Raw genomic sequence first — 13,670 nt, 5'->3', positions numbered from 1 at the left:
GAGTTTACAAAAAAAAAAAAAAAAACTTTTGATAATTCTGGTTCAAAACAAGCCTTAGATAAATGTGGCCGTATATCATCTCATTAAGTTAAATTGTTTCTAAATATAGAAATGTGACTTTTTATGGGACAAACTAAAAAAGAAAGTGTACTACATAAATTCAGACAGTAACAGATTACTCACCATTTTTATCACGTCCTATCATAGAAAATTTAGCTGTGTAATTACTTCTTGATTGTGTTATTATATTTTACGGCATCAATGCATAGAACTTAAAAGCAGAAAAGCAAGAAAGATTAATAGAGGTAGGGCAAATTAGTGAATGTAGAAAAAAGAGCAAAACCCTATACTGTTTTTGGGAAGAATTTGGTCTGCAAAGCTGGTAATACAAACACCACGTCTGGTTTATTTTTGGAAAAATTTCCTTTCAATGTCATTTTCTTTGCCAGCTGCTCTCTCTTCATCTCTTTACTTTTCACATTTTGAATTCATATCTAAGTCAAGCTACACTAATATATACAAAGAAAGTAGTAATGTGTTTTTAAGTCTCTCATTTATAAGTTGTTCGAAAAGACTAGTTAGTTGTGCAAAGTCTTTGGAATTTGTGTGAAGGGTCGCCGGAAAATAGAAATATTTTCCATTGAAGAGGAGTCAGGTCTGTTTATGTTTTTCTTAGCAAGCTAGCTCTCGAAAAACTCTAAAAAAAATTAGAAAAAATGAAAACTATATATAGTTTCTTTTTTCCCTTAGTGTTGTCCCTTTCTTCCTTGCAATTTTTTTTTCTCTCTTTTCTTTATGGAGAATTCAAGCTTCATGTAGAATGTCGTCAATCTTTAGATCTAGTGTATATTTTAAGAAGATCTTGGATTTTGTTACATGGAATTAATTAAGCTTTGCTTTTTTTTTTTTTTTTTTTTTTGCATACTATCAAATTCTCACCTTTATCATGTCATTGTGTGTATTAGTATTACAAAGAAGTTCCATCAAAAAAAAATTGTCTTGTGTGACCATAATGTATGTTTGCACAACTATATGCACATAGTCATTTGACACGTTTAGAGAAAAGAAATGTAGGAGAAACCCTACTCTTCTCCAAAGAGATTAATTCTTTGTCATCATTTGGATGGTAGTACATCGGAAATATTGGAGGTACCATAATTTTTCCTTTTTCTTTTTATCCTCACTTACATGGTTTCATGTTAGTTGAGCCTATGTTAACATTAAATACTATGATTATGTGATATTGTATGCTTTCCAGTTTTCAACCTAGATCTTCTTCCTTATTTTTGTTTACCTCTTCATTTCCCATCAGTCTCAAAATTACAAGTTTTTTCTTGAATATTTTTCTGATCTGTAGGTCTATCTATATACCAAAAAAATAAAGTATGAGCAAATTAAAATGCACTTTGCATATGGGGAAATTAAAATTAGATAAATAAATATGTCTTTGTTCAACCTAAATCTTCTTACATATATGTGCACTCACAAGAGTAAATGACTCTCTCGAGCCGAGGATCTATCGGAAACAGCCTCCCTACCCCACAAAGGTAGGGATAAGGTCTGCGTACATCCTACCTTCCCCAGACCCCGCTTCTGTGAATACACTGGGTATGTTGTTGTTGTTGTTGTTAAGAGTAAATGACTCTTTTCTTAATCATTTCTGAAGTAAATTAGGTAGTAAATAATAATATGTTGTTGTTAATTTGTAAATTAGGATGGGTAGAGGAAAGATAGAGATAAAGAGGATAGAGAACAACACAAACAGGCAGGTGACATTCTGTAAGAGGAGAAATGGACTGTTGAAGAAGGCATATGAACTTTCAGTTCTGTGTGATGCTGAGATTGCTCTCATTGTTTTCTCTACCCGTGGCCGCCTTTATGAATACTCCAACAACAAGTAAGTATATACTAATTCATTCCCCTCAATACTAATTTCATCTCATGCGAGTTTAATTCGACACCATACCGGAATAAATCTAAGAAATAAAGTTGACTATTGATCTGCCGCAACATGTTAAAATATTTTGGTAGTGTAATATTTACACTATATATTGTTTTATATAAGTTAAATCTTTGTCATAGATAATAGTTGTGAATTTCATTTTTTCTACTTTGCGTAGATCTTGTTGAGGTTTAAACAGAAAAAGAAGAGCACAGTGCCTGTTTAGCTATGAATAATTTTTACCTTTTTCCGGAATATTATTTCAGAAAAATGTTTGGACATAGAATTGTTGAAAACCTCCAAAAAGGTTGTTTCCAAAAATTTCACTCCAAATAACTCAAAAAAATACAAAAATAACTTCAGTTTGTATTCATGTCCAAACGTAACTTCAATTTCCAAATATGATTTTCATCTTGTAAATAAATTATTTTTTCCGAATTTCAGAATTTTCATGTCCAAATGCCCACTTCAAAATTTGTGTATGTTTCTACCAGACAACAAAGGTTGGGTATGAAGAATACACTGATTCCAAGGTTACAATTGATCGATCTGCTCACATGTTTAAGATGAGCTTCAACCCAAAATGGATATATAACTTTTAGTAATAAGAAAATTAAATTACAACAAGAAAAACAAATTATAATTAAGAAAATTGCTGTCCAGTGAAATATTTCTGGAACTTCACATCCTCATTATACAATTATTGCTCTCCATATGTAACTTATAAGCCTATAAAATACAAGGCAAAAATAGTTGATGCAAGAATGCATTTTGAAGTGTGGAGAATCAGGTTAATGGAATTCAATCTATCAATCAAGCTTGTTTTTTCTTAACTCCTAGTGCTCTTAGATTCATGAATAAAGAATTTTCAGATAATCTCAAGTAATTGAAATTGAAATGTTTGATCGTCTTTTCTAAAAGCTTAAACAGTTAGAAAGATCACATTTATATTTACTTAATTTTGTCTTCAACACTTTGATTTGAAGTATTATCACATCAACAAAAATATACATTGGAAAGATAGAGTTCCTTAGAAGTTTTGTAACCCAAAATTTGTTACTCTTTAATTTAGGGAAAGTTTTGTAAAATTTGCTCTAATATATAGACCAAAATAGTCTCTAACAATGAGTACTTCAGCATTTTATTTTTTGTGTGTGTGGGCTGAAGGTACTTACTGTTGCTTGTTAGTCTCACTGCTGTTTCAGGCTCATTATGCAGTAGAAAAAAAATCAGAAGAGAGTTATAATACAGAAAGAGTTATTGGTTGATAAATAAGCCCCATTTGAAGAGAAAAAAATGACTACAAATTGCTCCTTCCATCTCAAATTATTTGTTGTTTTATTTTATTTTACACGCCTCTTAAGAAATATCAATTAGGAGGGTTATTTGATTACTTTATTCTTATTTATTATAACCTCTCTCCATTAAATGTTTGCTCTATTTATGTATCATCCCCATTAATGACAAAATTCGACTAAGGGTAAAATTGGGAAAAAATAATTAATTGTGTCTAAAATTAGAAAAAATAGTTAATTGTGTCTTGAACTTCTAAAATGATACAGAAAGAGTTAATTAATGGTTGATAAATAAGCTCATCTGACGAGGCAAAAATGGCTACAAATTAAAAACAAACAAGAAAATGGAAGTCAATCTGCTATCAGCAAAAAACTACGAGTACTAATATCGAGAAGTGCAGACTTTTGCATTTTTCATTGTTTGGGGACTTGTGGTTCCAGGGGTTGTTTAGTTTCTACTTGTAGCTTATACACTGTAAAAGCTCATGTAGCTTTGGTTTTTGGTTTTTTACTTTTAGTATGCAAGAAAATATATTTCATAATTACTTCAGGTTTTGAAATATATTCTCTCATAGAATTAACAGCCTCTCACTTTCAATGTTACCTATACTTGTGATAAGAGAAAAATGATGCATGCTACTTTTCCCTTGCATGAATACGGCAAATTTAGGTACTTGATAGGGCTGCCTTTTATATATATGCATTAACCAATAAATAAATAATCAGCAAAGAAAATTTAAGTGTAATTTGAACAAATGGAAGAAATGTAATTCTTTCCATCAATTGATGAGGACTTGAAGTAATGCACCTTTGTCACTTCAATTTCTCCTCTATATATAGACAGTATATGATTCCTTGGTCAGGTTTACACACCGCATATAAAATCCTCTTTTTTTTTTTTCCTGTTTAGAAAGAGGGGGGAAAAAGAGAAAACTTGTTAATTAAGTGTTTTTAAACCTGAATTACATAAGAATAAATTAGGATCTTGATCAGCGGAAACTTTTGATTGATAATACTTTTTCATTTTAATCCATTTTTGCAACTATTTTCCAATTCTTTTAGTTTTATACGCTACTAATTTCACGAATAATAAATAAGTCCATCTCTGCGCAATATTGATGTTATGAATGTAGAGAAATATCATAAAAATATTCGAGCTTAGTAGTTTTGCAGTAAAGAAAAATATCTAGCTAGGTGGATTTTCTCTCTCTTTTTCTTAATAAAAATAAAACGGCTAATTGTATGGTGAGGGATTCAATAAACTCATAGGAGTAGTATTAACTTAGGGATCGTTTGGTTGGAAATAAGTTATCCCACGATAACTTATCATAGGATTAGTTATTCCGGGATTAGAGATAAAATAATACTACCATCCCGAATAACTAATTCCGAAATTAGTTATACCACGATTTTATCACAACCAAACATGGGATAAACTCATTTCAAACATAATCCCGGGATCATTTATCCTTATCTCTCTTACCAAACGAGCCCTTAGAATTAAAGGAGGAAAGAATCCGAGTTGGGGTATAGTGGATTTTCTCCTTTTACATGTGTGTATTATTTTAGAGTTAATGGTAAAAAACACACCTGAACGATCATTTTTTCGTGAGTTTCACACTCAACTATCACGTGTTTCCTTTTTCCTACCTAAACTATCACCATATATATTAAAACACACATCGAAGCTGATTATGCCAATTATCAATTGTTCATTTTTCCTACCTGAACTATCTCCTAATTGAATTTTAATACATAGATGGTGATAGTTCAGATAGAAAAAGTAAGCAGTTAATAGTTGAGGTGTGAAACTCGCGAAAATTTGATAGCTTTTTTTTTTTTATACCATTATCTCATTGTTTTATCTTATTTTGTAGTAGATTTTAATTGTTTGTTGTGGTATAAAACTACTAAAAATGTTTGATATGGACAGCATAAAGGCAACCATAGATCGATACAAGAAGGCAACTGCAGAAACCTCTAGTGCATACACTACTCAAGAGCTCAATGCACAGGTAACTATAGGAACATATCATAATATGATTTTTTAATTATACATCATTTAATTCCTAACAAAAATTAGACGAATGACTATCTGTATAGATTGCTGAAACTTATTCACTAAAGTCACCAAAGAAGTTTATTGACGAGAAAAACGTTGCAACAAAATTAACCATAAAAGTGTTAAAATAGGTCCACTAAATCAATTTTTGTCTGCTTTGACCTTCCTTTTAATTACCTTTCTCTTTGTGTGTCTTTTTTCTGTTTAATATGTTTCCAGTTTTACCAACAAGAATCAAAGAAGCTGCGCCAACAGATACAATTGATGCAGAACACAAACAGGTGATTTCATGAGTCAATAGCGTGGACAAGATAATACAACTATTTCTATCTTCCAATATATTTTTTTTTTCTATATCCATGACAAGAAGAAAAATAAAATATGTTTAAAAGGTATCTTCTGAAAATTTATAATGTAACAACATTTTATTCAAGTACAGGCATTTGGTGGGTGAAGGCTTGAGCTCTTTGAATGTGAGGGAACTGAAGCAATTGGAGAACAGACTTGAACGAGGCATTACAAGAATTAGGTCAAAAAAGGTACATATAGCTTGTAAAATTATTTGCTCAAAATTTCTGTATGCTTCCTTTTGTTTTTTTCTTTTATCATTATTTCTACATATTTTAGGTCTTTCAAGGTCTAATATGTACATTAGAAAAAAGGGTGCTCCCTTATATGACCATCAAACTATAGCTAAAAAAATTTACTTATCACGAGCAAATGGAAAGAAAAACAAAGAAATACTCAAAAGTAAGATGCTTCCACTCTCACAGTCTTCTTGAAGGTGTTTTTAATTGTTAAATAATGGTTGGTGTTTGTGCCAGCATTTATATCTCGGCTATTTCATTGGTACCTGCTAAATTCTGAATACATTGCGTAGCATTTTCTGTTATTGTTAGATTTGGACCTTGATCTTCCATGATATATATTCATCCACTTCATCATCGATCATTACGTGACACCCTTGTTGCTTCGTATTTTGAAATTTATTCTATGTTTGCTTTAGTGGACCAGATTTGTAAGCATTTGTAGAATGAAAAATACAATGATCTCCCTACTGTACTTTTAGTGACATCCATGTTACTTTTTATCTTGACCAGCATGAAGCAATACTCGCTGAGACTGAGAATTTGCAGAAGAGGGTAATCTCTTATAACTTTTTTGCTTTTTCCTACTATACTCTTCGGCTGTGTTTGGTATGGAAAAATATTTTCAAATTATCCCATGGTAAAAGTGCTTTGGATAACATATTCTGTATGAAAATAAGTCCCTTAAAAATCAGGAAAATGACTTCCCTAATAGAAGTAGCGAAAACAAGTTCCATCTAATAGTCGCCTCTCCAACCCCAGCCCCGGCCACCCCTAAACCCCACCCCCCACTCCAGCCTCATCCCATAGTGTTTTCCTGTAATTGGGACAATATATTTTTTGTTTACTTACTAAACACCAGATAATAAGTAAGACAAAACTTACTAAACACCAGATATTAAGTAAGAATATCACTTATATTCCAAGGAAAAATTTTCCATGAAAATATTTTCCTTTATACCAAACACCCCCTTTTAATGTAATATCTGATTATGCTTTGTCGATAAATATTCACTGTTTTGCATTCTTGAACTTGCTCTTCATTTAGGAAATGCAACTGGAACAGGAAAATGCATTCCTTAGATCAAAGGTACTCCCTTCCAGTTAAAGTGATTTCTTTCTGTATCCAAATATAACTGAACATATATTATTTTCCACTGGCCAAATCTGTCCATTATTACACCTAGTAAAAGGAAAAAAATTGTATGAACTCTTTATTTCTCTGTTGCCATTCTAAATTACTTGCTATTCTAGTTCAATAATGTCGTTGTGACTTGTTTAGCCTTGGATATATTCCCGCTATCGAATTTTAATAGAAGTATACATAATGTGAGAAAGTCTAGATTTTTCATTTTAACATGTATGCCATTGAAAATTCAAAATCGGGGGGAAAATTGAACTATTAATCAATTCTTTTCTAATAAAAACTAACTAGCTATTTAAATGTCCCTCAAGAAGGAACATTGGAACAATGGTAAAGCTGTCTCCATATGATTTATAGGCCACATGTTTGAGCTGTGGAATCAACAATTGATGCTTGCGTTATGGTAGACCGCTTACATTTCACCCCCTCTAAATGCAGCCCTTCACCGAACCCTGCATGAATGCTGGGATATTTTGTGCACCACGCTGGCTATTTTTTTTTTTTTTTTTTTAAAATATCATGCGAGATATTTTAGAAAAGAATAAGGCAGAGTAGTCAAATTGAATTAACAGAGTTATATTATTATGTTATGCAGATAGCAGAAAATGAGAGGCTGCAGGAACTAAGCATGATGCCAGCAGGTGAGCAAGCTGGTGGGCAAGAGTATACTGCATTTCAGCAATATTTAGCAAGAAATATGCTTCAACTCAACATGATGGAAGCTGCCTCAGTGCCTTCTAATTATGATCCAATGTCTGCTGACAAGAAGTCTGATCTCCACCTTCACTGAACTCTTTTGCCTTCCAAGTATGTCTTTCTCTCAAACATACGTGCATCTTTATTCTTACGTTTGAACGGAAAAAATGCTGAAGTTGAAGAGTTTATTATTCGATATATAAAAGTGATCTTTCTCACTAGCTATAATCATTATGGTTTCTGTTCATGCAGGTCAATCCATTTCTGCTATGGCGGAAGGAATGTGTTCTTTTGGAACATACTATAAATAATCTTTGTGCTTTTGCTTTACTACCTTATTTTGCTGTGTTTGAATTGTTTGCTGTATTATTACTTGTAATCCGTGGACGTCTCAGTTTCTTTCCAATAGACTCTGCACCTTTTCTTATAATTTCGGGCCTACTTTTGCATTTAGATGGATATAGGTATGGCAAATGAGCGAGTTATGTCGGTTGAAATTAAATGGGTTGAGTAAGAAAGACAGGTTAGGAATTTTGACCAAAATAATACGTTTTCTAAAGCAGTTAACAAGAATAACACAATGTTATAAAAAGTTTCAGAAATAGATTAAATGTAGGTGTGAGTAACGTTTTAGGTGATAATTTATTAAAATATTTTAACAGCAAAAGTTAAGATAGACGATACATAAAACGCAACTGTGAGTAACGTTTTATAAGTATTTCGTTACTGGGAGTTACGACTCTCTGATTCTGAGTACTGTTAATTACTCTGTGACAGAGTACATGTAATGGGTCCAAGATAATTTCCATTTCCTTCACACTTTTTTCTGTACTTCTGTTTTTACTTTTTCCTCCTCTTTCTCTCTCTTCTATCTTTTTCTAACAAATTACCCAAAAACCAAATATGTAGAATGAAATTTTTATGCAGAAATTAGTTAAGTTCCACAAAACTTCCTTACTCGTTTTTCCTTTTCCTATGCAACACTTTTCGACCCAAAAATTTTAAAACAGAGAAAAGATTCTTTCCCAAAGAACTAATTTCCTATGCTAAATATAATATTTCTCCACACAATTGTCTGAGGTAAAAATTAAACTTGACCCATCAATTTAAATAAACGTATGTAAAAAAAACTACTTTTCATTATTTTATGTTGTGGAATTTGATTAAAGAAACCAATTTAAACTTTTCTATTATGGCTTTTTATTCCTTATGGCCGAAGTGTGTTAATGTTCTTGAATTTTGAAAAAATATGCAAAGACATGTTGGTTTATCATAAAATAGTTATAATGCAATTTTGAATGTCATATTTGATTGCACAAGTATAATAAACTACATAGAGATAGATATTTCAAAATATCAAAATAAAAATTAATAATAAATTTAAATACTTTAGTGTGACATAAATATGTGTATATAAAGTTAAATAGACTTTTTTTCCAGTTAAAAAGTAAATAAGCATTAACGAGCGACAATTATACATATATATATATATTTGACCTATTAATAAATAATTTTTAAAATTCACACACACACAGATATATATATATATATATATATATATTTGTAGCTAATATCATAAAGAAGAATCTATAACTTCCAAATAAATAGTTTTGTAACCTGCATTAATTAACAAAAGTTTCAATTACGAATTTGATTTTTTACCAAACTTAAGTGAATACATATGAAATTCATCCTTTTTTCTTATATTTTAAAAATGAAATATAGATTTTATAATAAATATTTATAATAATGAACAGCAAACAAAGCGAGTAAAATATAAGAGTATTCCTTATAAAACAAAATTCTAATAACAAAAATGTAATAGCACACATAAGGTAAAAAGGGGAAAATAAAGAAACAAGAGGTGAAAAGAGAGAAATTGCAAAGTTATCCGGGCAAAAGCAACACATTTGGAGGCTGGAATAAAAAGCCATAACAGAAAAGCTCAAATTAGTTACTTTAATTAAATTCCACAACATGAAGAAAATTAAAATTCGTTATTTTACATATGTCTATTAATTTGAGTAATCTTCAATCTAATCTCTTACCTCTGAAAATGATGTAGAAATTAGAATTTATATTTTATTTAGTATAGGAAAAAGTAAAAACTAAAGTACAGAAAAAAGTGTGAACGGAAATTATCTTGGACCCACTACCTGTACTCTGTCATAGAGCATGTAACAGTACTCGAATCAGAGAGTCGTAACTCCCAAACGAACGAAATACTTATAAAACGTTACTCACAGTTACGTTTTATGCTCCATCCATCTTAACTTTTGCCGTTAAAATATTTTAATAAATTATCGCCTAAAACGTTACTCACACCTACGTTTAATCTATTTCTGAAACTTTTTATAACATTGTGTTATTCTTGTTAACTGCTTTAGAAAACGTATTATTTTGGTCCAAAATTCAGATTCCAACACGCCCACCTATATTTTACGCGGGGGTTAAAAACAGATTGGGTGATTCACGAGCAGGTTGAACATGGGTTGATCCATATTTTACCGATTTTCTGAAGTAAATTTCAATTTTGTTAGCTAGCAAAGTTCTCATAGGGCTTCTAATTAATCTTGAGGAGGAAAATAGTAGGAGGACAAATAAAATTTGCATGTGAATCGAATTACTAATAAAAGCTACTAACGGTAAAAGAAGACACCCTATCTTATTTGTAGTTCCAAGGCACTTTTGACTATTACTGTGAGAGCAGACCTGATATGATTCTCACTGGCTCAAGTGCATTTATATAGCCTATGATTCGTGGTGGAGCTCAACTTAGAGTCTATGATTTTCATTGGAGCTTATTCACCATATTTGGAGCGTTTCAAAGGGCCTCAACGGTGTATTTCCACACTACACACTTGATGATGATCAATGATGAGAGTCAAGTCTATATAAGCTTCATCGAGGTCCTTGCCCGCAAGACTTGGAAGATAGCTTGGAGGGCTATTTGCGCAAAGGGCTATTTGTGCAAGTGGTTACTTTGCGCAAGGAGGACTATGCTTGCAAGAAGGCCATGCATGCAAGGTTGATTAGAGGGCCATCTATGCAAGGAGGGGACGTATTTGGCCATTGAAGGCCAATCCTTGAATTGAAGACTACACTAAGAAGACTAGTCAAACAAGGCCCTTACTTCATTAACGGTAGCATTGTAATTGCCTATTAGTCTTCTTTGCTTAGCTTGTATATATAACTTGTCTTTCATTTGATTAGATAGCTTTGAATGAATTGAGATGAATACTCTAAAATGAGTGATAGTTTGTTTGGTAGAATTAGTGTAGTGCTAATCTAGTGATTAGTATTTAGTGATAGTTGATTATGATTGTTATACCCCATTTTAACCGGGTCAAAGCGGAGTATAACATATTGGTGATTCCTATATTATTTAACTTAAGGAGTCGCCAAGCTGTTATACCCCATTTTAACCGAGTCAAAGCGGAGTACAATATATTGGTGATTCCTACATTATTTAACTTAAGGAGTCGCCACCTAATTATTTCAACAGTGAAGTAGGACACCTATTTTAACTAAGTAAGTGCTTAAAATAAACTCCAATTTTAAAGGTCTTATTAACCTAATAAATTCTAGGTAAGAGTTCTAAATATCCTAATGGGAAGGTATTAAGCTGTCACGCCCCGAACCATGGCCTGGACGTAACACGGCACTCGGGCCTTGCCTGCATGTGTCCGAGCGAACCTCATGGCTTGCTTATCAACATGGGCATCAAACAACATATCTATATGATGCAATTTAAATAAATCATAAAAATATAATTTGCGAATAAAGTCTTGAAATTATCTCATAGCATGAAACATTATGAAAACATAATAGTCCGTAACATGGATGCACCACCGACTACGTAAACTAACATCTATCTATGAAACCTCTAAAACATGTCGAATACTCACTACCGGGACATGGCCCGACTACCATAGACCGCATACTAAATATATATAGACTCCGTATGTGGAACCCGAGAGGAGTGGGGCTCACCAATAAGACGATGCGAGGTGATCTTCTTGCGCGGCGTATATTCTGAAAATCGGTATCGCACCGTGAAGTGTGAGGCCGGCAAAAGGGACGTTAGTACATGGTGAATAGTACTAGTATGTAAAACCCGTCGAAATGAAGAACATGGCATACATAGGTATAGAACATGAACGGAAATCGAATGTAACTTGAACATGAGCATGAAACGTGAGTAAAGTACGAAACGTAATTCAATGAAAATACATGTATATAAAACTTCTTGTAACGTGGGGAATGCTATAGTGTAACCGACAACATGATCCGGTACTTGCGCCCTACCGGAGAACACTCACACCTTGCCGGGGATATGAGATTTACGTGAAAATAAGCATGTAAGGATCCAAACCGCATAATGAAGGTGTTGCCTGCTTGCTGACAACCCTTATCCTACGGTGGCAACGTAGTTTCAGGCTATCTGAGCCTTCTCGGTTAACTAAGCAATCCCAAAAACATGAACATGATATAGTTGGCTAAGAAGCCCATGAATTTCGTGAAAGAGCTTGTAATAACTTGTAATCATGATTTCACGAAATAACTTGCAATATGGTTTCATGAGATAACTTGTCATAATCTTGTAAACATGTTCTTGATTCGTGAGTAGAAACAATAGTTCATAAATATATAGATATAAAATTTGACTTGAAAACATGCTTGCAACTTGCTACATAAAATCATAAACTTTCCTATGAACATAATGAGAATGCATGAGGAAGAATTCATGATTCGTGGATTAAGCTAGGGTTCCTAATAACCGTAATGGAAGATTAGGAATACAATAACGAATATAGATACAAAATTCATATACATAAATACATAAATATGGGCTACCAATATGTTGGGTTTAATGCCCTAGGGTTTGTGCTTCATGAATATCAAGAACGGAGCATGGGGAAGAACGTAGAGATTCCCACATGTGGATGGAAGTTCTACATACCTTAATTGCTTCAACACTTGAATTAGAGACCTGAGTTTCTGAAGTATTCCCCCCAATTCTTGATTCTTGAATCTTGAACGGTTTTAGTTAGGGTTTACCAAAAAGTTGGGTGGAGGAGATACCAAAAGTAAGAAATCCCTAGGAGATGTTTAATCAACACTTGCATGTGCTCCACAAGGAATACCAATGATTTAACTATCTTGAATAATGAGTCCCGGACCAGAAAACCTATTTATAGGGTGTCCAAAAACGAGGAAAACTTTCGGACACAAATACCCCGTGCACTATGCGCGATTCGCACATGGTGTCGCGTATGCGACATGCGAGTCGCATGTTGCGCGGAGGCCCGTCGCGGGTCTTGCATACCTTCACGTCATTCTTTGGTACCTCTCTGTCACCGGATGCGATGACATATGCGACTCGCATGTGTAACATGCGAATCGCACGGTGTCGCATGTGGTGCACGGCTACATCTTCCTTGGCACCTCTCGTCGGCGGATGCGACACCACTGCGACTCGCGTGTAGACATGCGATTCGCAGGTGATGCCTTAGTCTAGGCTCATGTTTTCTTTTGGTTTCTTTTGGTCTAGGATCATGCTCAAGGTCCGAGTTAATGGTACGGGGTGTTACAATATCTCCCCCTTAGGATCATTCGTCCTCGAATGATGGGTCATGGTCGAGACATGGGCCGGCATGGCTTGAATACACGGATGTGAAGAAAACATAACATGAAACATGAGACATGACATGATGTGATTACATGAAAACGTGAATGCGAGAGGAATGAGACATGAAACATAAGCGTCGGGTACATGACATGAGCGTGAAACATGAGACGTGATATGACATGGGCTATGGAAAGTTACCTTGAAGGTTATACAACATTGATCAAACAAGAATGGGTACTTGGATTTCATACCCTCCTCGGCTTCCCATGTAGCTTCCTCAACCTTCGACTCCTCCACGGGACTTTCACCGAG

At 33.4% G+C, this 13,670-nt stretch overlaps 1 protein-coding gene across 2 annotated transcripts; it reads left to right on the top strand.

Moving 5' to 3' along the window:
• Nucleotides 1-240: 240 nt before the first annotated feature.
• Nucleotides 241-8,156, top strand: LOC132034286 (agamous-like MADS-box protein AGL11). 2 transcript variants are annotated; one of them, XM_059424589.1, is made up of 9 exons: nucleotides 241-382; nucleotides 1,715-1,897; nucleotides 5,171-5,252; nucleotides 5,519-5,580; nucleotides 5,739-5,838; nucleotides 6,400-6,441; nucleotides 6,935-6,976; nucleotides 7,626-7,837; nucleotides 7,979-8,156. In XM_059424589.1, exons 2-8 carry the CDS (start codon nucleotides 1,716-1,718, stop codon nucleotides 7,818-7,820), a joined length of 705 nt encoding a protein of 234 aa, XP_059280572.1. In that variant the 5' UTR covers nucleotides 241-382; nucleotide 1,715; the 3' UTR covers nucleotides 7,821-7,837; nucleotides 7,979-8,156. The 2 variants fall into 2 exon arrangements, with proteins under 2 accessions (XP_059280572.1, XP_059280571.1); XM_059424588.1 differs by lacking the exon at nucleotides 241-382 and adding an exon at nucleotides 497-655.
• The last annotated feature ends 5,514 nt before the right edge of the window (nucleotides 8,157-13,670 follow it).

The sequence above is a fragment of the Lycium ferocissimum genome, chromosome 10 (assembly GCF_029784015.1).
Source record: "Lycium ferocissimum isolate CSIRO_LF1 chromosome 10, AGI_CSIRO_Lferr_CH_V1, whole genome shotgun sequence".
In the NCBI taxonomy this organism is placed as follows: Eukaryota; Viridiplantae; Streptophyta; class Magnoliopsida; order Solanales; family Solanaceae; genus Lycium; species Lycium ferocissimum.
The sequence above is the reverse complement of the archived record's forward strand: the minus strand, read 5'-3'. Positions and strand labels throughout refer to the sequence as shown.

Coding starts and splice junctions, on each gene's coding strand:
- LOC132034286 (XM_059424589.1), top strand. CDS start 1,716: ATGGGTAGAGGAAAGATAGAGATAAAGAGGATAGAGAACAACACAAAC. Junction 5,253..5,518: donor CTCAAGAGCTCAATGCACAG/GTAACTATAGGA, acceptor ATATGTTTCCAG/TTTTACCAACAAGAATCAAA. Junction 5,839..6,399: donor CAAGAATTAGGTCAAAAAAG/GTACATATAGCT, acceptor TATCTTGACCAG/CATGAAGCAATACTCGCTGA.